The sequence below is a fragment of the Euprymna scolopes genome, chromosome 6 (assembly GCF_053919585.1).
Source record: "Euprymna scolopes isolate OS-2025 chromosome 6, ASM5391958v1, whole genome shotgun sequence".
NCBI lineage: Eukaryota > Metazoa > Mollusca > Cephalopoda > Sepiida > Sepiolidae > Euprymna > Euprymna scolopes.
Window position 1 is genome coordinate 61,372,321 of NC_136487.1, and position 21,511 is coordinate 61,393,831.

A 21,511-nucleotide genomic window follows, 5' to 3' on the forward strand; every position below is an offset into this window, starting at 1 on the left:
AATAAATGGGTTAAAGAATTAAAATAGAATGCAAATTTAAAGTTATATTCATCATGAGATCTTTGATCAAATCTGTCATCATGGTTACTGTTTTAAATGAAATAAATGGACGGTAGAAAGATTTATTTCAACAGTAAACTTCATGAATAAGAGAATGATTGAATCACTAAATGAATAACTGTTTATTGTAATAGTGGCTTACATCAAGAAGATGACCTGGACTAAGAATAAATCATTACACAAGAGAATAAATGGGTTCCTTAGAAAGAAAAAAATACAAAATAAAAAATGAAACTGAACCATGAAAAGGAGGGGGGGGATAGTATTGATACTGAAACTAAACCTATCATCATCATCATTATTATTATTATACTTGTGTTATGTTGAGTAATCAGACTGTTATTCTCATCTTGGGTGTTATATTAGCACAACGTTTCGGTCGCTGCAACCTGCGACCTTCTTCAAGTGTTGAAAACACGCTTCTTTTTCTCTAAGAAAAAGAGATCTTCAACACCTGAAGGTTGCAGGTTGGAGCGAGCTAAACGTTGTGCTAATAATACCCAAGACAAGAATAATAGTCCTGTTAATAAACATAACACAAGCATTCACATCTCATCTCAAAAATTCAGAATTGCATCATCATTATTACTTTGTAACCATTGTACAGATAGTTATTGAATTCTTAAAATCTCGTTATCTAAAAATTTAGTGCAATAATCATTAACTGGTTGCTTTCTTTTGTTTGATTTTATTTAATTTTTTTTTTCATACCTCAAACAAGGCATATTGCCACTTGGATGTTAGGTATTACTACTATTTGGGACCATGTCTAACTGGTAATTGTAGGGAGTTGAACAACAAGACGTTTATTCACATTGAATTTAAACTTATGCATGTCAGTATAGTCAGGGAAACAGGAAACAGGGTGGAAATTCCAAAGTGTAGCAGTTCTAGGGAAGAAACTGTTAGAGTAGAAGGCTTTCTAGCATCTAGGGACCTCAACAGTGAAGGGGTAGGATTTTGCTGCTCGTTGGTTGGTCAGGTGTACGTACGTCAAGGGGGAACAAGTGCTATGAGTTCATCAGAGCACATTCCACTAAAATATTTGTAGATATTCTGATTTGTTTTAAAGTAAAGATTATTAAAAAAAAATGAGAAAAACATTTTGATTTAGAATTAGCCAGGTACCATGCCACAAAAATTTTAAATTAGCTTTATCCAGTTACCAAGGAAACCTTTTTATGCTCACGCAATATTATTAGCATTTTTTTATTTTTGACCTATCAATCTCTATGGATTATTCAAGGTCACGTGTTGCTGTGGCTCAGTGTGTTTAAATGAAAAAAAAAAAAAAAAAAGGCAAAATGTATGTTCTTATGTTTATGTTCTCAATACTTGCAGATACGCAATATTTTGAGACTTGTTAATGGTTATTGCAAACACCCAGCGAATCGTGAAATGCAATATTTTAAATTAAAATGGTATATCCGTTGAAGTCATTCAATGCTCGTTTGCTACCTGTTCTTCCATAGTTCATAGAGGGGAAAACATGAGGGTTTAATTTTACTAAGGGCATGTATGTGAGCATGCACTGGAAATCTTATAAATGAAAAAATTAATTAATTTTCTTTTTGTATGTATTTTGTTGTTTATTTACTTTTATTATTATTTTTTTTTTTTTTGCAATTTTTATCAATAATAAATCGATGGAAAAAATGAAAAGAAAACTGTTTAAAGAATAAACCAATAAAGTAATAAAGAATACTGATGATAATTCAGAAGGAAAAAAGAATGGAAAAATGTTTTCAAAAACGGAAATAGTTTGGCAAACTGTTTATTTTTTTAATCATATATATATATCCTTATTTTCGCACATTTTTTTGGAGAAAAAATATTGCTTTGAAACATAATTAATAAAAATATTCGTAAACATTTTGATGCTTCTTCGTTATTGTGGTGAAATTCGGAAATCGATATATTGATTTTCAAGTGAAACCAATAGTATCTACTGAATTGCCATGTCACAGTAATGAAAATAGCCAAAACTTACGAAAAACAACAAGGTAAAATTAATTATTAAAAAAAGTAGTTTCCGAAAAAATCAGAAATTTTAGCAATTTCCCTTGTGCTTATGACACATGTCACGTGACAAAACATACATTTTCATTAAATTATGGAAAACTTAGATAACTGTAACATGACAATTAAGTAGATAACATTGCTTATTGTTGAAATTGACAAAAATATAAGCAGTTATCCTTGTGATTTTTAATTAAAAATCAACTTTTTGGCTGTCGGATTTCACTACAATAATGAACACCCCCGCATATATTTTTTTGATACTCTTTCAGAATTTGACTGGGATCATCATGAGTTTCTGTCAATTACGGTTAGGGCTCAACCGACAGTCACCGGATAAAGCCGAACCAAGTAACAGATGCTAACGAATTTCAAAACAAACTAACCGGAAAAAAATAGAAATACAGTAAATTCCAAAATAAAAATCTACTGTAATTTTACTGAATATATATATATATATATATATATATATATATATATATTTTTTTTTTTTTTTTTTTTTCTCAAGAAAAGTTGCATTTTGTATTGTTTATTTACAGTTATTTTTTTTGCAATTTTTTTTAACAACAAAACTTTTTTTTTTAGACACATGTTCAACCCAACACATGCACACAAACACACCCAAGCATGAACTATAATAAGAACCAGTAGCGAAGGGAAATACGCGCAGAGAGAGAGAGAGAGAGAGAGAGAGCGAGAAGGGGGAGACTAACCCTTTTACACACAGAATAATAGGGAATAGCAGTCTGACAGCAACACAGCAACTATTAGAGTGATTTGTATCACACACACACGACTGTAATGACCTAAGTATTAAATGAACTTGACGCTGGCCAAAATAATATGTATTGTAGTGACACCATATTGTAATTTTAGTAACAGATCATTTATAAAAGGAATTTTCAGAGCTCAGAATGGACAGACTTTGGCTAGGGAGCTTTTATTATTTATAAATCAGAAATTGGAAAGGTTATGTTAGGTCTGTGTATGTATTAGCCAGTTATGGTCAGTAAAATCATAGAATCTGTGGAATGTATAGAATTTGTCCCGATGTCTACTGGAAGCAGAGGTAGGATTAAATATTTAGAGAGAAAAATTTGGACTCCTTTCTCAAAAGATGTGATTGTGATGGTGTTGCTCGTAGGACGCAATGTAGTATTTTAATATCACGACTGAATGTGTTTGAAATGGTGTTAAAAAGTTACATAAGATAATGGTTATTAGCCAAAATGTAATGGATTTGTATGTGGCATCTATTGTTACAAACCTATGATACTTTGGTCCAGAGGGGAATTTCTGCAGTCATTTTATTATATATGGAGATAATTCGTTTTGAGTGCTGTTGTTACATTTTTGTTCACATTTATTTTGGAAAAATTTATTCATGTTTGGTTAAACTGTATAAAAAATTTTGAAATTTTCAGTGGTTAATTTGAGAGTAGATTTTGCTGCTTTGTCAACTCTTTCATTGCCTTTTTCTCCTATGTGGCTAGGGATCCAGCACAAAAGAATTTCTTTATTGTTGGACATATTGTTTAGTTTGCATAGAAGTTTTACGATGAGAGGATTTTCAAAATATTTATTTTGTAACGATGATAATATCGATAGTGAATCTGACAGTATGATGAATTTTTGGTAATTGCTGTTTGAGATAATGTCGAGTGCTAGTTTTATTGTGTACGCTACTGCTGCAAAGATTGACCTTTCTGTTGGTAGAGCCTTTTTTTAAGGTTTTTATGTTAGATACTGCTACACAAGCTATCTTTTCATTGTTTTTGGATCCATCTGTATATGTGAGGTCGTATTTTGGATGTCGTAAGAGGATGTTGTGAATTTTCTCTTGATAGGTGCTTGGGTGGGTTTCTGCTTTGATAAATTCTTTTAAACTAAGATTTACATTTGTTTTTTTAATTATTCATATTGAGACATTTGTGATTATATGGTCGTATATGTTTGAAATGGGGATTTCAATTTCTATAAGTGTGGATTCCAGTCTTAGTCCGAATGGTTTTATTGTTTTTGCTTTACTTTCAAATAGCTCTTTATATTTTGGTTGAAAATGTTTTCATAATCTGGGTGAGATGGGGTAGATTTGATTTTTACATAGTATTGTAGTGCTAGTTTTCCTGTTCGTAATTGCGGTGGAGTTTCATTTGCTTCTACGAATAGGCTATCAATTGGAGATGTTCTGGAAGCTTTTAAAATTTGTCTTAAGCTTTCATAGTGAATCAGGTTTAATTTTTTAGATATGACTTTCTGGCTGATTTATAGATAAGGCTGGCATAGTCTAATTGGGATCTGATAAGATATTTGTATATTTTATGACGGGTTTGTTGATCAGATCCCCACTTTATGTGAGCAACTACTTGAAGGAGTTGGAGAGTTTTGTTACTTTTGCTTTTTAGATAATTTATGTGGGGTATGAAATTCAATTTCTTATCGAATATGACTGAGAAATTTGTATTGGTTGACCACTGTTTTGAATCACAATATTATTTAAAAGCAATTTTTTAAAATCTGGTTTAACAATAATCTAAAGAAATTTTTTTTTTTCAAATGAGCAACTATTGAAACTGCCTACCCTACTCATATAATGCATCACCATTGCTAAAAGTAATTATCGTTAATTACTTGTTAAACATAAATATTTGTGTTGTTATGTTTCTTCCAAATACAAAAAAAAACAAATGAATTTTAAATAAACAAAGCAAAAAAAAAGAAAAGTAAATTTTCTCTTTTTCCTTTTCATGCATCTTTCATAATATGACATTATCAGTATTATCAGTGTTTCTGCTTAGTGAAAATAATTAACAATTGAAGAAAAAAAATGTCCGTATTATTTTGATTCTTTGGACTACTGTTCCCATCTTGAGTGTGGAAATTCCCAGGCTAACTCAATTGTCGCCCTTTAACTCAGAAGAGTGACACAGCCACATGACTTCCTGTTTCTCATATTTCTCTCTCTTTCGCACTAGACCCTCAAGCAGTCAACATGTAATCAAGAACTGCTCTGGTGGCATCGGCCACCAACCAGCTTACCTGACTATCCGTCAGCCTCTCATCAATCGCAAGTAACAAACTCTTATTCTTTCTATCTCTTTCTTAATATTTCTCATGTAAATTCATGTAAATAAATTGCATTCCTCCGCTTATATATACCGGCATGTTTTCGTCATCATTATGCGACTTTTTGCTTTACCATCCAATACATTCACCATACACATGGGGACGGGATTATCTACCACACAGCAGACTATCCTGCCCCCTCTACATATTTTCAATGTAATCTTCACAATGACTCATGGCATAGTGGATAAAGTACTTGGTAAAATTCAGTTTTAAGTTACACTCTTCTCAAATTTGAAGGGTCAATCCTAAGTATGAGGGATACTCCAAATATAATTCCGAATTACTTAGGATATCTACCCAGTCATGGCTGAGAAAATAAGAGCATGCTACCCTCATTGATTAAATAAAGGATTCCGTTCAAAATTGTGTGCAGATTTCAGAGTTTGACAAGATACAGTTGAAGAAGGTCGGAAGTTACATTGACAGAAACGTGTGAAAATAACACTCAAGATGAGAACAGCAATCCAAATAATACAAATAATCCATCCTTATCTAAAAACTTATGTATCCTTTTTTTTCTTGACATATTAAATGTCATAATAGAATGTGACTGTTAGAAAAATTGTCGTATAATGAGTCTAATGAAGACTGACTGGCAGTTGTGCAATATACAGAATTAAGAATTGAAGCTCATTGTTTTTTTAGATTAGAAGTTATTAGCACAGACAGATTACTTGTTTATAAAAAAGTGTCATAACAAAATTAGAGAAACAGGCCGAACGAGTAGAGCAATCCTTGACATGCCGTGATGTGGATCGCCATGTCATATAACGATTTGTGCAACACAATTTTGGGGAAAGATTCATACGAGTTAGTGGAGAGTCTGAGAGAGTAGATCAGAAAAAGTCTCTGATTCGCCAAGAGTTCTCTTGAGGGTAACAAGAGTTCTTGTGGAGGTGATGAGATAGAAATAAATGTCAGCTAAAACCATAGCAAAATGAGAAATGATGACGCGACTTCACCCGTGGAAAATCATGTTGACTGAATAAAACCCATTTGTTCAGAAAGAAATGAGACTTGTGTCTGTTGCTATGCATTGACACAGCTTTTGTTCCAGATGCGATGAACGACGGGACATAACCCACTCAAGAACATGACCAAGGGACATGAGAGCAGGATATAAAAGGTATGTTTGGTTAAGTTTTTATAACCTCCAGAATGGTTGATATGTCGTAATTGTAAGCAATAATGCAATGCAACAAAATTACTGACAGCAATATTGGACATATAAATATACTAGAAAAAATGCGACACTGTTAGATTGTAAGAATCAGGAAAATGAGTTTGCAACTATAAAAAACTGAAACAATTTTTCTGAATTTTGGATAAAATACTAAGTAAAATTTAGTCCCAAGTGACACTCTCCTGAAGGTAGAAGGTTCGATCTTCAGTGCAAGCTATACTAAGAATACAATTGCAAATTATTTAAGACTTCTACCCGGTCATGGCTGATAGAACGAGAGCGTGCTATTCCCGCTGAATAAAATAAAGAGTTTCATTCGGAATTCCGTGTAAATTCCAGATTTCAACAGAAAGATTCCCGAGTTTGACAGAAAAGATTCCTAAGTTTCAACAAGATACACCTGAAGAAGGTCGGAGGTTACATGGGCCAAAATATGAAAATAACATCCAAGATGAGAACAGTATAATCCAAATAATAAAGAGACAATATTCAAAATTAGTCTCTTTCTACTCCTTCTCCTTTACTCTTTTTTTTCTCCATAGCTACGACCTAAATGGTACTACTACTACTATTGATATCCCCTTCTGTTTATAATGGACCATTCCAATCTTGTCATTCCTTTCTTTATTAACTTCAACTGTGAATAAACAGAAAAAGGAAAAGTGTGATGGAAACAACCAATAGATACCATATACAATAAAATCAAAGTAAAAAAATATCTAATGAGAGAGGGTGAGAGTAATAGATAGAAACTTAGTAAATTGAAAATTACAGCTAATTAGAATAATTAATAATTCAACCCCGAAACATGCATCTAGTACGATTAAAATATACAGAAAAAAAAAGCCTTAGAGAAAGAAATGTTGATTAATTCAGCTTTAGCATAATAGATTCTTAAACATTTCTCTCATACTATATTTTTGCAGAAAAGTCAGTACCTTAAATTAGAACATGTTTAAGAGTGCATGCAATTTAAAAATTATCAGTAACTCTTAGATCTATCCTGTGATGGCCTTCTTTAGGTCAAGAAGAATAGTCTGGGAATTATTTTGATAGATATGATCTGTAAGATAACTCCATATAGATAAAAATCTTGAGAGGGGGTTATGATCCATTGAGTTCGAAGCTAAAATGTCTCCTCATATCAATTAACAACAAAGATTGTCTGTGTCTGACTTGTCCACTAAATTCTAGTTATGAATGTTCAACAATCTTTTATTGCTATTCAAGGATATGGCCGAGACACTTTTGTAATTGTATCATTAGTAGATATGATTCTGAATGAGCTTCATAATTAATGAACCATGACCCCCCCCCCCTTTTTATTTGTCCGGTTATCTCCAAGATAATGTCTAATCAAAAAATCCTCAGACTATTCCTGAACAAAAGAAAGTCATCAGAGCTCAAATTAGGGCTGTGCGAAGAAAGAAGTGTGTTAGACTTGTTAAAAATTATGTCCGTTATACCTAAGGTGTGCTTATTATTGAAAGACATTTAACAAAGACTGTTGGAAATTTATGACTAACTTGGTGGACAAGTCAGACATAGACTGAAGTTTCTATTTGTACCAAGCATGATTGGATTGTAAAAAGAATTGTAAACTTTATTAATGATTCTATGGATGGCATTTTTTGGTTGGTGCAACCTGTATTTTGATTTTACATTCAATTCTGTATTTATTTTTCATTAAAACAAAAATTGTTATTGATTTATTACCATAAAATATTTCATTCGCTAAAACTTTGCTTTTGTCTGCTTTTATTTACTTTCATGTAACAAAATTCAATTTATTTACAATAAAAAAAAAGTCAAATGAGGTTATTTCTTACACTTGCACTTACCTGTGCTATGCTTGCTAAAGAACGGCCTCTGTTAGGGGAGATAACTCCAGCAACAGATTGGTGCTTTACAGAATTTGGTTTAAAATGAGCTGCCAAGGCCAGAACTAATCTCATGATGCACTTGAGATTACCTTCAACAATATCTGAAAAGACAGAAACATTTAAAATAACATTTAAAATAATAATAGGTTTATTCAATCAATAAATTTACAGGGGAGGGGCACTCTGGTCTGCAAAAAATACCTGAACAGCTTTGTGGGCATTTCCCAGTAAAGGCACCTCAGGTGACTAACAACAAACTAACCCCTTCTCAAAATGAAAAAGCAAAGCCTGAGAGAGTAAACCGCTTAAAACTGCATAGGATCACAATCTACAGGGTAAATGCTATTTCAGAAATGGTCTAAACTCTGCCGAGGGAACAAATTCCAAAGCAAAGACATTTATGCTAAGAAGGGGTTAGGACAGAATGGTGTTATCCAAAGATGGTATTTAATGAGAATTAAAGAGAACCAAATAATGATGATAATAAAGAGTAAAACATTTTTAACAAATGCAAAATTCAAAAACCAAAATAAATACGAAAAGTAGATGATATTCATTTGCAGTTTTCAACTGCTAATTTTATTCATATTGTTTTCTTTTTTTCTTTCTTTTATTGTGTAAATTGCTGAATCCTGTCATTTTGGAAAAAGTTATTATGTTTGAATTTCTTTATATATTAAAACATAGATTCATGGAGTTTGATTTATTTTGGCCGTTTTTGTTTTTTTTTTGTTATGGCATATCAACTCTTTTCAAGTTATTTAATGCTGAATTCAGTAATTTATGAAAAAGTTTTTCATGCTTCAAATTCTTTATATCTTTAAATATTTATTCATAGTTTTTGGTTTGATTATTGTTTTTGACTTTGCAGAAAATGACTGAGTTTTGCAATGAGATAAGAAAAAAATAAAAACACGAATGTTTGGTGCATTTTTGGTCAGGAAGTGAGTATCTTCAGACAACCTGATCTGGTAGGACCAGATGCCCTAACAGGTATTACGCCTTTGGGCCAAAAGTGGACCTGGGAGCAATGGTAACTAAGGGGCAATTTCATATTCCCCACGGCCTCTTAATAGCGCCTCACAATTGGATATCTTTTCAGGTTATACCCAGGATCATATAAAATTTGACAAGGAGATTGACAGCAAGTGGACCAAAGCAAGAGGCGATTTTGTTTAGACTGCCCAAATTAATGTTGAACAACAAACACTTGAAAAATGTACTAAGAACAGATATTTAGATTATCTTTCGGTATGGTTCTAAGTTTTTTATTATTACTAACTCGCCGAACATGTGGAAATTCCAAAGTGAACTCTTTCATATGTAATATATTGATGTTGGCATTCTGTGGATGTTCAGCGTAAATGGAGATGCCCTGATATTAGTGTAGCTCTTTTATCAAAACTACAAAAGTGTTTATCAAAGCTAGCAGGAATGCCCGGCGTAATCCAGTCGTAAAATACGCTTAAATATGATATTTTAATTTATACAAATTTTGTATATATTATTATAGTCAATTTTCTATCAATTTTTATATACTATAAAGTTGTGATTTCAAAACGAAAAAATATATCCATATGACTTGGGTGCATCAGCTTGAATCGAAACCAAAACCAAAACTTATGAAGAAAAAAAAAAAAATATATATATATATATATATATATATATATATATATATATATATATATAACTTGAGTTCCTTCATCTATAATCGAAACTGAAACCAAAACTTATGAAGAATTCTTGGTAAAATTATTTATTACAAGAAATTGAAGGTCATAACAATTAAACAGCAGTCACTCGGAAGAAAAACAATGTAAACGTGACACACAAAATAACACACACAATATAGTATTAATATATAGATGAGTCACTGCTTACCAAGAGCTAAAGGGTTTCACTTTTTTGAATATGACAGACTGATACACTATTTATTATTATAATGTAGCCAAATCCTGGTGCACCACAAGAGAAATGATATCCTCTCATGAAAATAATGATAACACATATAAAAAGAAGTGTACAGATGTGTACAAATGAAAGATGAGTACACTTCCCCTTTTTTGCATTTTAGTATTGGGTATTGAAAGGGAGGTAATAAAAGGATGTATAAAAAGAAAATGTACAAAAGAGAAATGCCACAAAGGTACATGTAATGATGTGCACAAAAGCGATATATAATAAAGAAAAATCTACTGATGTGTAAAAGGAAGATGTGTACAAAAGAGAAGTATAATGAGGAGAAGTGTAATGTGTATAATAGAAAAGTGTAATAAAGAAATGTCTATCAGCATGTAAAATGGGAAGTGTATAAAAGAGAAGTGTAATAAAGAAAAATCTACTGATGTGTAATAAGAGGAAGTGTATAATAAAGAAAAAAGTTAACAGGATATATAAAAAGAGAATGTGTACAAAAGGGAAAGTATAACGAAGAGAAGTGTAATGAAGTGTTTGAAAGAGATGTGTAATAAAGAAAAATCTGCCGGTTTGTGTAAAAGAGGAAGTATACAAAACGGAAGTATTATATATAAAAAAAAAAAAAAACATGTAATAACGTGTAAAAACATTAAAAAAAAAAAATGGGTACAAAAGTTAAGAAAAAAGAAGCTAAAAAGAAAAAAAAAAACATTTATGAAAGAAAAAAAAATCTATGAACAAAAAAAAAAAAAAAATACATACAACATTCCAAACAGCTATTGAGTCCTGGACTTAAGGCAAGCATTTGTTGTTGTGTATTTTCTTTTTTTTTTTTTTTTTTTTTTTTTTTAATTCTACCACGTAATCAAAGGTTTCAAAATGAAAGAAATGCTGACACAGGTGAGCCACATATCACCATTTCGCCACAGCATTGCCACAATAAAATAACTCAAACCCACAAAAGAGAAATAAATTAAATTAAACGGCCACAAGTTTACAAAGAGCAAAATGAACAATGGCCTGTTGTATATGATATTGATAACTTCAAAGATATAAATAGAAATATCTGCTTTCGTTATTTTCTTTTTAATTAGGAGAGAGAAAGAAAAAAAAAGGGGGGTAGTCGTGAGCATTTGTGAATCGTTCTGATTTGTAACAAGAACATGCTCCGCTTGGCCACAAAAGTTAAGCAAGCTTGATGAGTGATCTTTTTTGGAAAGAGAGGGGAGGAGGGAGTCCATTGGGGGAGAGCGGATGGGGTTAAGATTAATGTGAGAGGAGGGAGGGAGGGTTCAAAAGTGCATATAAGGTTAAGGTGGTGTTGAATTTAAATTTGACACCTTCAAGTTCATACATTGTTTCAAGGGGGTCACAAAGGTCATTTGTCTGAAATGTTTGTTATCCTATTGGGTCACAACATGCTATAACGCAATGCTGTTTAACACTTAATAATAATAATGACTGGCGACATCTTAATCATCATCAACATCATCATAATTATAATATTCGGTTTACTGTCCATTTTAACAGTTTGAGAATTGAAAAGGGGGACTGTCTACATCATAGCATATATAAACGAGGATATATCGATGGACTTGGATGTGTATGCGGTACCTATGATCAAACAACCGGACATATTTTCAAAGAGTGTATCCTCCGTTACACATGGGATCACACATAGCTGATAGAGTCAGATCCGGTTACACTTGACTGGTTACATAACTTTCTACTGCGGATTTTTTTTTTTCTTTGAATCTTGTATGTTTCGGTATGGCTTATAATTTTGTATTTTTCCTTACACTGTATACTAAATTAAGAGGGCGACCCAAAGGTTCCCTTATTATTGTTGCTACAGCAAGGTGTAGGGGAGGGCGTCATCCCATTCCCATGACATCTCCACTTGCCATTAATTTTCCTCTTATAATGATGAGTGTTTAGCAAGGGGCATCAAGTATAATTTTTTTTTTTTAAGTCTTTGGTACGATACGGCCTACTAGTGAACACTTTTACCATTATTCCAAATTTGCTGTCTACTAGAAAATATACCCCCCCCAAAAAAAAACAACTTAATAATTATACAATTTGCTATTTCCAAAATATATTAATGCAGTCTCTGCATTATCTTTTAACAAATAAAATTATTCTGAGATTTTAAAAGTTGGATTTAAATAGTATTTAAACTAACACATCAAATTTTGGCTATGACCATTAAATTTTCATGTTTTATTGTTCTACCATGTTATTGACATTATAATAATGTACTTTGCTATCAGTATTACTATTATTTAAACAAGCAGCCTCGTCTGGCTTTGTCATGTGAAAATGGAAAGATTTTTCAATTACTACTGAAAGCAAAAATCAAAGTCGTCAAGGCAAGTAACTCTATTAAGAAAAATATTTATTATCTCCCTTATAACTAAAATTTTATTTATTTTCTGTATAAATCTAAAAACTAAAATGAGTTACTGAATCCTAGAAGGTAAATACAGTTAATTCAGATAAAAGTTAGAGAGTTGGCAGAATAAAATTCTCCGTTCCCATAGAGATATTGATCTTATAGATGTTGTGTTGATTCACAAATAACATTTACATTTATAAAAAAATATTCTCAATATAAACTTTTGTAGTAAATTCTGAGGCTTTAACAGACTGTATATCTTTACAGCTGACAAGATAGCATGATAAAACTAAATATGAGATAAGAGTTAAATGAACTTTAATAAAGTTATCTGATGACATCAGCACAATCCACAAATCAGATTACAATTCAAAGTGTAATTAATAATAATATTAATAATAATGATAATAATAATGACAATGATAAAAATGATGATGATGATGATGATGCCGATCATCATCATCATCATCATCATCATCATCAAATGTGTTGAAGATAAATAAGGATAAGAACAATTTATCAAAATAAAATATTCTCAAGAACCTTTTTATCCTTACATCTGCATAAGAGACTTTCGGTCCGTTGGTCTGTCATGCTTCAATTTGAAATAATATCTTCATTAGTTTGTTCTGCTCCAGTTTGAAATAGCAATTTTGTTGGTCATGATTCTTCTTTTTTTTTTTTTTTTTTTACATAGGCATCACCACATTATCAAGGCCAAAAGGCCACTCAAGGATAAGGGTTAAAGAATGTACAGTAGAAATTGGACATTTTAGTAATCATTAGTAATGAAAATTTGGTAAAGTTGATAACTTATATGGAACGGCTCATCAAGAACTTATTTACGTTAGGCTTGAAGACAACCATATTGTAGTCAGCCGGAAAGCAGGAAAACTGAAGACAATTCCACAGGCGTGCAGTTCTAAGAAAAAAGCTTTGTTCATGGAATCTACGTTTAGGTTTAGGCACAGATAAAGAGTGGGGGGAATTATTGATAGTGTGTACAGCTAGATGAGTGTTTCTTGTGAAAGTTTGGCGAGGGGGGACCATAGATTGAAGCTCATTCGAACACTTTCCATGAAAATAACGATACATCAGAGACAAACTCGCAACATCTCTTCTATGAGATAAAGGTTGCAAGGAAGAGAAAAGGACATCTCCTACGAGGCTACGAAGTCTATTTTGAACTCTATCAAGGCAGGCCAAGTCCTTTCTAGCAGCTCCTGCCCAGATGTGGCAACAGTATTTCATCCTTGGACGTACCTGGCTCTTATATAGATAGAGAATTGCATCAGCAGTGAGATATCTACCGGATCGATAGAAAGATCCCACCATTTTTCCAGCGGCCTTGGCAACAGATTTGATGTACGTGTTCCATTTAAGATCAGGAGTAATGGTCAAGCCAAGAAGTTTGTCAAAACTTGAGGCCTCCTGAAGACGAGAGCCATTCATTTCAATTGATGTCAGATGTGGATCAGAATGTTGATGATGTAAAGAGAGAAGCTTGGTTTTAGATGCATTAAAAGTAACCAGCCATTCTTTACCCCATTGTACTACGTGCTCAAGATCAGAGGAGAGAGAATTGGAGAGAACTTGGTCGTTTACTGTCTTAGATGTGCTACCATAAATGGTAGTGTCGTCAGCATAGATGTCTACAAATGATGTAAGGATGTGATTTGGAAGATCATTAATGAAGATCAGGAAAAGAGTTGGGCCCAGGATGGACCCCTGAGGGACACCGGCATTAATACTGTGAGCTTCTGATTTTTGCCCTTCAACTACTACTCTTATGAACCTATCAGAAAGAAATGAGTTAATAATTGAGAAGACATTTCGAGCAATACCATAGCTAGAGATCTTATGAAGTAAACCTTTATGCCATACCCTATCAAAGGCCTTAGATATGTCAAGAGCAATTGCCCTAGAAAGGTTGCCTCCGTCGAGAGATTTGCTAATCCTATGAGATATAACTGTAAGCACATCTGCTGTAGATCTAGCAGAACGGAAACCATATTGAATGTCACTAAGAAGGTTATTTTTGTTGAGATGGTTGATTACTTCTGTATTTAACACAGATTCCAGCAACTTACTCATGACGCACAGGAGACTTATTGGCCTGTACTGAGAGGGGGATGAGCGATCACCTGAATTCTTAAATACAGAGCATACTGATGAAATTTTCCAGGGAGATGGGAAACTATTCTCCTTAAGACAACGTTTAAACAGTTTTGTAAGTATGGGCGCTAGTTCAGGTTGAAGTTTTTTGAGTACTATAATTGGAATACCGTCAGGGCCAGTTGCTTTACTGGAATCAAGATTTTTGATTAGCTTGGCAACATCACGTACAGATATACGTATATCACATAGTGTGTTTTCTGATACAGGAGGAAATATTGGGGGTTGGTAGCCTTGATCGCAAAGGGTAGAATTAGCTGCGAAGTTCTTGACAAAGAGTTTGGCTTTTTCTGATGCTGACGAGATAACCTCAGGTCCATTGATAATAGTTGGGATGGAGCACGCGCTTCTGTTCATGATTCTGTTTGCTATTTGCCAAAACTGGTGGGAACCAAGCCGCTGCTCAGCTACTTTGGACTTAACAGATTGAGCATACAACTCTCTTGCATTCTTTATTACTTTCTTACAATGGTTGCTGGCAGTCCTGAAAGCGGCTTTAGTTTCCATACATCTATTACGTTGGAAACAGTGGAAAAAGTGATTTCTGTGCGCAATGGCAGCAGCACATTCTGGAGAGAACCATGGCTGGCTGTTAGATTTTTGCTGAAACTTTTTCGAGGGTATGAAACGGTCAATACCTACAATTAACCATTCCGTCAGGTCTAATACTATAGAGGACACATCCTTTTTAAACATGGAATGCAGAGGTAGATCAGATATAAATGTACGGAAGCTATCCCAGTCAGCCTTAGTGTATCGATATACTGTACGATGGAAAGGTACGTCTGGAGACTTATTACATTTAATTTTTATCTTAATTGATACAACAGAGTGGTCGGAAGAGCCAAGAGGCGACAGAACAGAAACTGAACATAGGGCAAGTTGTGAGAAAAAGGTCTAGTGAGCTCGCATACTGGCCATCATTGTCGGGCACATGGGTGGGTTCCTTAACAATCTGTGTGAGGTCATAGGCAATGGAGAAATCATGACAGAACCTTCCCTCATCATCGGTCTTGTTAGAGTGGGTCAACCATTCGACGTTGTGAACATTAAAGTCACCACATACGTGAATGTTAGCTGAAGGATAAGCAGATAAGACTTGGTCAATTTTCTTAGATATGCTTTGAAAGATAGTAACTCCGCTGTTATGGGGGCGATAGAGAGTAAATATAAATGCCGTAGTGTGAGTTAAAGCAACCCGGAAGCACATATAGGGTAAGTTAGGATCTTCCCGGGAGATGTCCCTACCACATGGAAAGTTATCCCTAATATAGGCACAAATTCCATGCCCATGGCGATCTTGGTGGTCAGATTTAGTAGTTAAGTTAGAGTATCCTTTAATTGCGAACTCTTCTAGGGAAATAGCCTGTCCAATGCCAGTTTCACTTAAAAATAAAAGGTCTGGTTTAGTCTCCTGTAATTGGGTTTCAACCTCTGGAAGGTTAGAACGTAGACCCCTGATGTTGGAGAAGGAGACATGGTAGTAGGGGTCTATGTTGGAAGTTGGAGAACCGGGTTTAATCGTGTATTTTTTCTTGAAACTTGTCATGATGAATTTTTGGAATTTGTGGACTAGGTCGTCAGATTTACTTAGAGCAGGACAGAGAGGGGAAACTAAGAGAGAAAAAGAAACGAAGAATTTTTTTTTTTTTTATTTGTAGCTAATGATAAGGTAAAGCCGTAACAATTACCCACTAGTATGGCATCGAGAGGCCCCACCAGAAACTACTGCATGGTCCAGAATCCATTCACCAAATGGCAATACAGCAGCTCCAGTACTTTGCACCTGCTGATAGGACAGCCTCCTTGGTGGTTAATCCAAGGTTCGGGTCCCTGACTATCAGGTGGATAACGTCAGCCCAGACAAAACGTTTACCTCCAACACCCTTACTAGTGACATGGTTACAAGGATAGACATAGAAACAGAAAATTTCCACCATCTCTGCCAACTGTTCGCGCAAAATACTGCCAACCTAGAAAACAGCTTTTTCTTCTCCCTTTGTCAGAAAAATCACTCATTAAAAAATGAGGACTGAGGGACAAATAAGAAGAGGTGAGAGTAACAGGAGCTGCCGATAATGCATCCACAATGCGTTTTCTGACATAGCAATTTTGTTGGTCTGTCATGCTTCTGTTTAAAATACTATTTTCATTGGTCTGTAATGCTTCTCTTTGAAAGAGAAATTTTGTTGGTTTGTCATGCTTTTGTTTGAAATAGCAATTATGCTGGTCTGTCATGCTTCTATTTGGAATAATAATTTTGTTAGTTTGTCATGCTACTGTTTGAAATATCATTTCCATTGGTCATGCTTCACTTTGAATGTAAAGTTTCTGTTTGAAATGGTATTTTCATTGTTCTGTCCTACTTCATTTTGAAATAGCAATTTTGTTTGTTTGTCATGTTTTTTTTTTTAAATAGTATTATCATTGGTCTGTCATGCTTCTGTTTTAAATAGCAATTTTGTTGGTTTGTTATACTTCTGTTTAAAATACTATTTCCGTTGGTCTGTCATACTTTTGTTTGAAATAGCATATTTGTACGTTTGCCATGCTTTTGTTTGAAATAGCACTTGTTCTAGTATGCCATGCTTCTGTTGGTCTGTCATGCTTCACTTTGAAATAGCAATTTTCTTGGTCTGTTAGGCTTCTGTTTGAAATAGCAAGTTTCTTGATCTGTCATGCTTCTGTTTGAAATAGCAATTTTATTGATTTGTCATGATTCTGTTTGAAATAGCAATTTTCTTGGTTTGTCACGCTTTTGTTTGAAATAGCAATTTTATTGGTCTGTCATGCTTCTATTTGAAACAGCAATTTTGTTGGTCTGTCCTGCTTGTTTTTAATAACAATTTTGTTGGTCTGTCATACTTCTGTGTGAAATACTATTTTCGTTGGTCTGTCATGCTTCACTTTGAAATAGCAATTTTCTTGGTATATCATGGTTCTGTTTTAAATAGCAATTTTGTAGAGCTGTGATGTTTCAATTTGAAATAGCATTTTCGCTAGTTTCTCATATTTCTGTCTGAAATAATATTTTTGTTGGTCTGGTATAGTTTAGTTTGTAAATAACATTTAAATTGGTCTTGCATGCTTCTGTTTGAAATAACATTTTTTTTATTCTGTCGTACTCCAATTTTAAATAGAATTTTCATTGTTCTGCTGTTCTACTGTTTAAAATAGCATTTCCATTGGTCTTTCATGCTTCAGTTTAAAAGAGCATTTTTGTTGATCTCTTATGTGTTAGTTTTAAATAACATTTTCTTTGTTATGTTGTGCTCCAATTTGAAATAGTATTTTTGTCTGTCTTTCATGCTTCAGTTTGAAATCGTCTTTACCTTGGTTGTCTATCACACCTCAATTTGATTTCATAGAGAAGTTTTTTTTTTGTTGTTTTTTTTTTTACTAATAAAGTAATGATGACTAGTATGAGAGTATTGAAAATCTGCACGTACCACCCAGTCAGAATAACTCATCCAAAAAACAGCAAATCTTCATATTCCATGACAGATATTTCTGATCTGGGGAGAGAGGGGGGGGGTGAAGAGAAGAACTTCTGTTTTCAATCTGTCTCATTAACCCTCGGTGTGTTTTTTTTTTTGCCTTGATAAGTGGCGATTCATTAGTGTACAAAAAAGAAAAAGAAAAAAAAAAGAGTAACTTGTGAAATAAATTGGAGCGATTTCCAGACATTGTGCAGCTAGTAGCAAATGCTGGAATTCGTATTAGATTGCAAATGAAAGCCTTTGCTTTAGACTTTCCTATCGTATTCATTTGTTGTAAGAATATTAGCTTATTGACAAAGAAGAAATGTAAGAATCAAAGTAATCCAAGTGTTAGATGGATAACAACAAGTCCGTCCATAAAATAATAATATTACTTGTATTGATCAAACTATTGTTCTCATCCTGAGTGTTATTTGTCCAACGTTTCGGTCAGATTGGCTTTATTTATGGTTATTGTTTCAGAACAACAAACATAAAATACAGACTAACTCAAAGAATACAAAAACCTCTATGGAGTGAGTAACTTATCTCTTTTCTTTCTTTCTCTGAAGGCCAATCCGACTGAAACGTTGCACAAATAACACTCAAGATGAAAACAATATTCCGATCAATACAATAATATAAACAATCAGCTCTCATCTAAAAAATTCGGAACTTTAAAATAATACTTTAAAATATTTTATGTTTGAAAGGGAAGTAACTCTTTGTCCTTTAGTTATCTCCCTTGATAAAAAAAAAAAAAAAACATTTTGGAAAACAGTCATGTGCCCCTGTATTGAACCAGAGAATAATGAGAAGCATTCAATGGTTCTTTACTTAGTAACAGATATTTAGATCATCCTCATTTATAAGTAATTTCTTTTCAGTTATATTTTTATAATAAATAATTATTATTGTTGATTTATGCAATAATATTAACCCCACCCCAAAAAAAGTGTTTGACATTTAACAAAATAAATAGGAAAAACTATAAAAAAAAAAAAACAAGAGGAAATAAGTTTATCATCAGGAAAAAAAGTATAAAAACTGAGCTTAGTAGTAAGACAACAGCAAGGAAGTTGTTCACTAAGGCACACAAAGGCCATCTGAAATAGGATTGTTAATCAATGTGTGGTTAATCAATGTTCGGAAAAAGGACCGATAATAGCGGTCAATATATTTAGACTTAGTTTACGGTCAGTTTTAGGAGTAGCAATGAGTTTGCGACAGTTTATGACAGAGAGTTTATGGAGAGGCTGTTAAGGTCTGGAAAGTGTGAAGTCAATTCAGAATCATGGCTCTAACTGATGAGACGATCATCGAAGTGTCCCTCTATGTTTGAAGATCGATGATAACTAAAACAATAATTTGTAGTCCAATAAATTCCCCCTTACCACTAGTAGGAGAGATGCTTCATCAACATTGTCAATAAATGTTTTTTTTTTGTTTTTTTCAAATCAATGATTTCTTCATTCCTCTTGCTGTTTGAAATCATTAATTGCAGATATTCTCAAGTCATGAAGGAATGGCCAACATGAGACGAAATTGGACAATGCCGTTATGCTTGTGATCGGCATATGATAATACGGTGTACACTATAAACTGATTTGTCTAATTGATTGTGAATTGAAAGATGATGGGCATCCCCTGGGAGGGGAGGTATGCAGCAAAAAATACCAAGTACTTACCACTGGCTTTCATTGGATGCATTCGTATGTGACTGCTTGACATGAATTGCAAAACTCGCTCCACATTCTCTTTCTTCTCCAAATGAGTGGATGGTACCATATGGACATTTTCCAATGTGGTGCCAGCTGAAACATATCGAAATATAATCCATGAATAATTTACTCACAAATTTAAGAAAACATTTTTCTTTTCTTTTTTTTTCACATTTTACATGAATCATGCATTTCAATTTTCCAAAATTTTTAAAAACTAAATTTTTTAGCCCATTAAAAATGGAGAAAAGTTATAGCCTATTGACTTAGAATGAGTGCTTTATGCTAAATTTATGGTTGAATATGGTTAAATGTTTTCATATTTCCATTAAATACTAGTCCCTATTAATCTCTAACTATGCATCAAATAGATATTATAATACTTAGTTCACTGCACCGTATCATGATAAAGGTCCATACAAAATTTCAGCAAAATTGAAATTTTTACTAATTTCGACATGACATGTACGTAATAGTGTTTTTACTTAAAATACATTTTTTTTAAATATTTTAGCACCTTTATTTTTTACCCATGTGCCCAGGCTTTATGGATACCCTGTATAATAAATGGATAAAATGATAAAATTAAAACTTATTTTCTCTAATTTATCATAGTCATCATATTCAGTTTAACAATACTTTTAAATGCTGACATGCGTTGGACAGATTTAAGAAACTGGCTTCCAAACTAACCTATCTCTGACACAGTTTTTACTTATCCCTCTTTCTTTCGAATAACATTTTATCACTTCTTCCCATGTTTTTCCCCTGCAAACTAAATCTACTTAATCAACTGTTCTACATCGACTGACTCAAGAATTCTCATTCATTCTTCCAAGAGGTGACAGTGGTTCAGTTATTAACTGACAACTTGAGTGTCCCAAGTTCAAATCCAGTTCATTCTACGAGAATCACTTTCAATTAGGATGTTGGCAACCTTCACGTGGTTCCTCCTGTTTTTCTAGAAATAATTATGAGTAGAAGAATATCAGAAAAACCAATTCCAACAATAGAATATCTGTATTCATACGATATGATGACAATGATGATCTGCTCTTCCAATATGGCCATACTTTCAAAGTCTCTTGTTCTGCACACATCTCCTGATTACTATTTAATTTCCTCAGAAATCATCAAAACTAAGCTTCTCTTTAAAGACTCACGTTACGCATCCATCATTTCATTCTCATATCATTTCTCTTAATGAAACCCAGGTACTCAATCTTCAATGACCATGTTTCAATTCCATACATCATTACACTGCGTGAATATTCGCTTTAATCTATTTTATAGCGTTTATTTTAATGCATGCTTGCTAATCATATATAAGACCTTAAAATTTATTATATTTTCTTAGTCGTGCGATAAAAATAAAACATACACGCAGGTCGAAACACCTGAATCATCTTAAATTAATATAGAGATTAGCAATTAGTATAGTTTGACTACTTAACTCATTGCAATGTTACATATTTAATGGTTTACTATATCGGTCTGATTGTCCTTATTGTAGCTTACTTAATGAAGACAATGTTTATAATAGATTT

At 33.2% G+C, this 21,511-nt stretch overlaps 1 protein-coding gene across 14 annotated transcripts in view; it reads right to left on the reverse strand.

Annotated features, from left to right (window-relative positions):
• LOC145277655 (dixin-like) overlaps positions 1–21,511 on the reverse strand; it is a 326,945-nt gene that overhangs the window by 104,196 nt on the left and 201,238 nt on the right. For 13 of the 14 annotated variants that reach the window (XM_080129265.1, XM_080129264.1, XM_080129262.1 and 10 more), the window contains 2 exons: positions 19,932–20,057; positions 8,233–8,375 (listed from right to left, as the gene is read on the reverse strand). In XM_080129265.1, the coding sequence (XP_079985391.1) occupies positions 8,233–8,375; positions 19,932–20,057 (269 nt within the window). Of the gene's footprint in view, positions 1–8,232; positions 8,376–10,953; positions 11,110–19,931; positions 20,058–21,511 lie in introns of those variants that run through there. The other variant, XM_080129275.1, reaches the window with a different exon arrangement.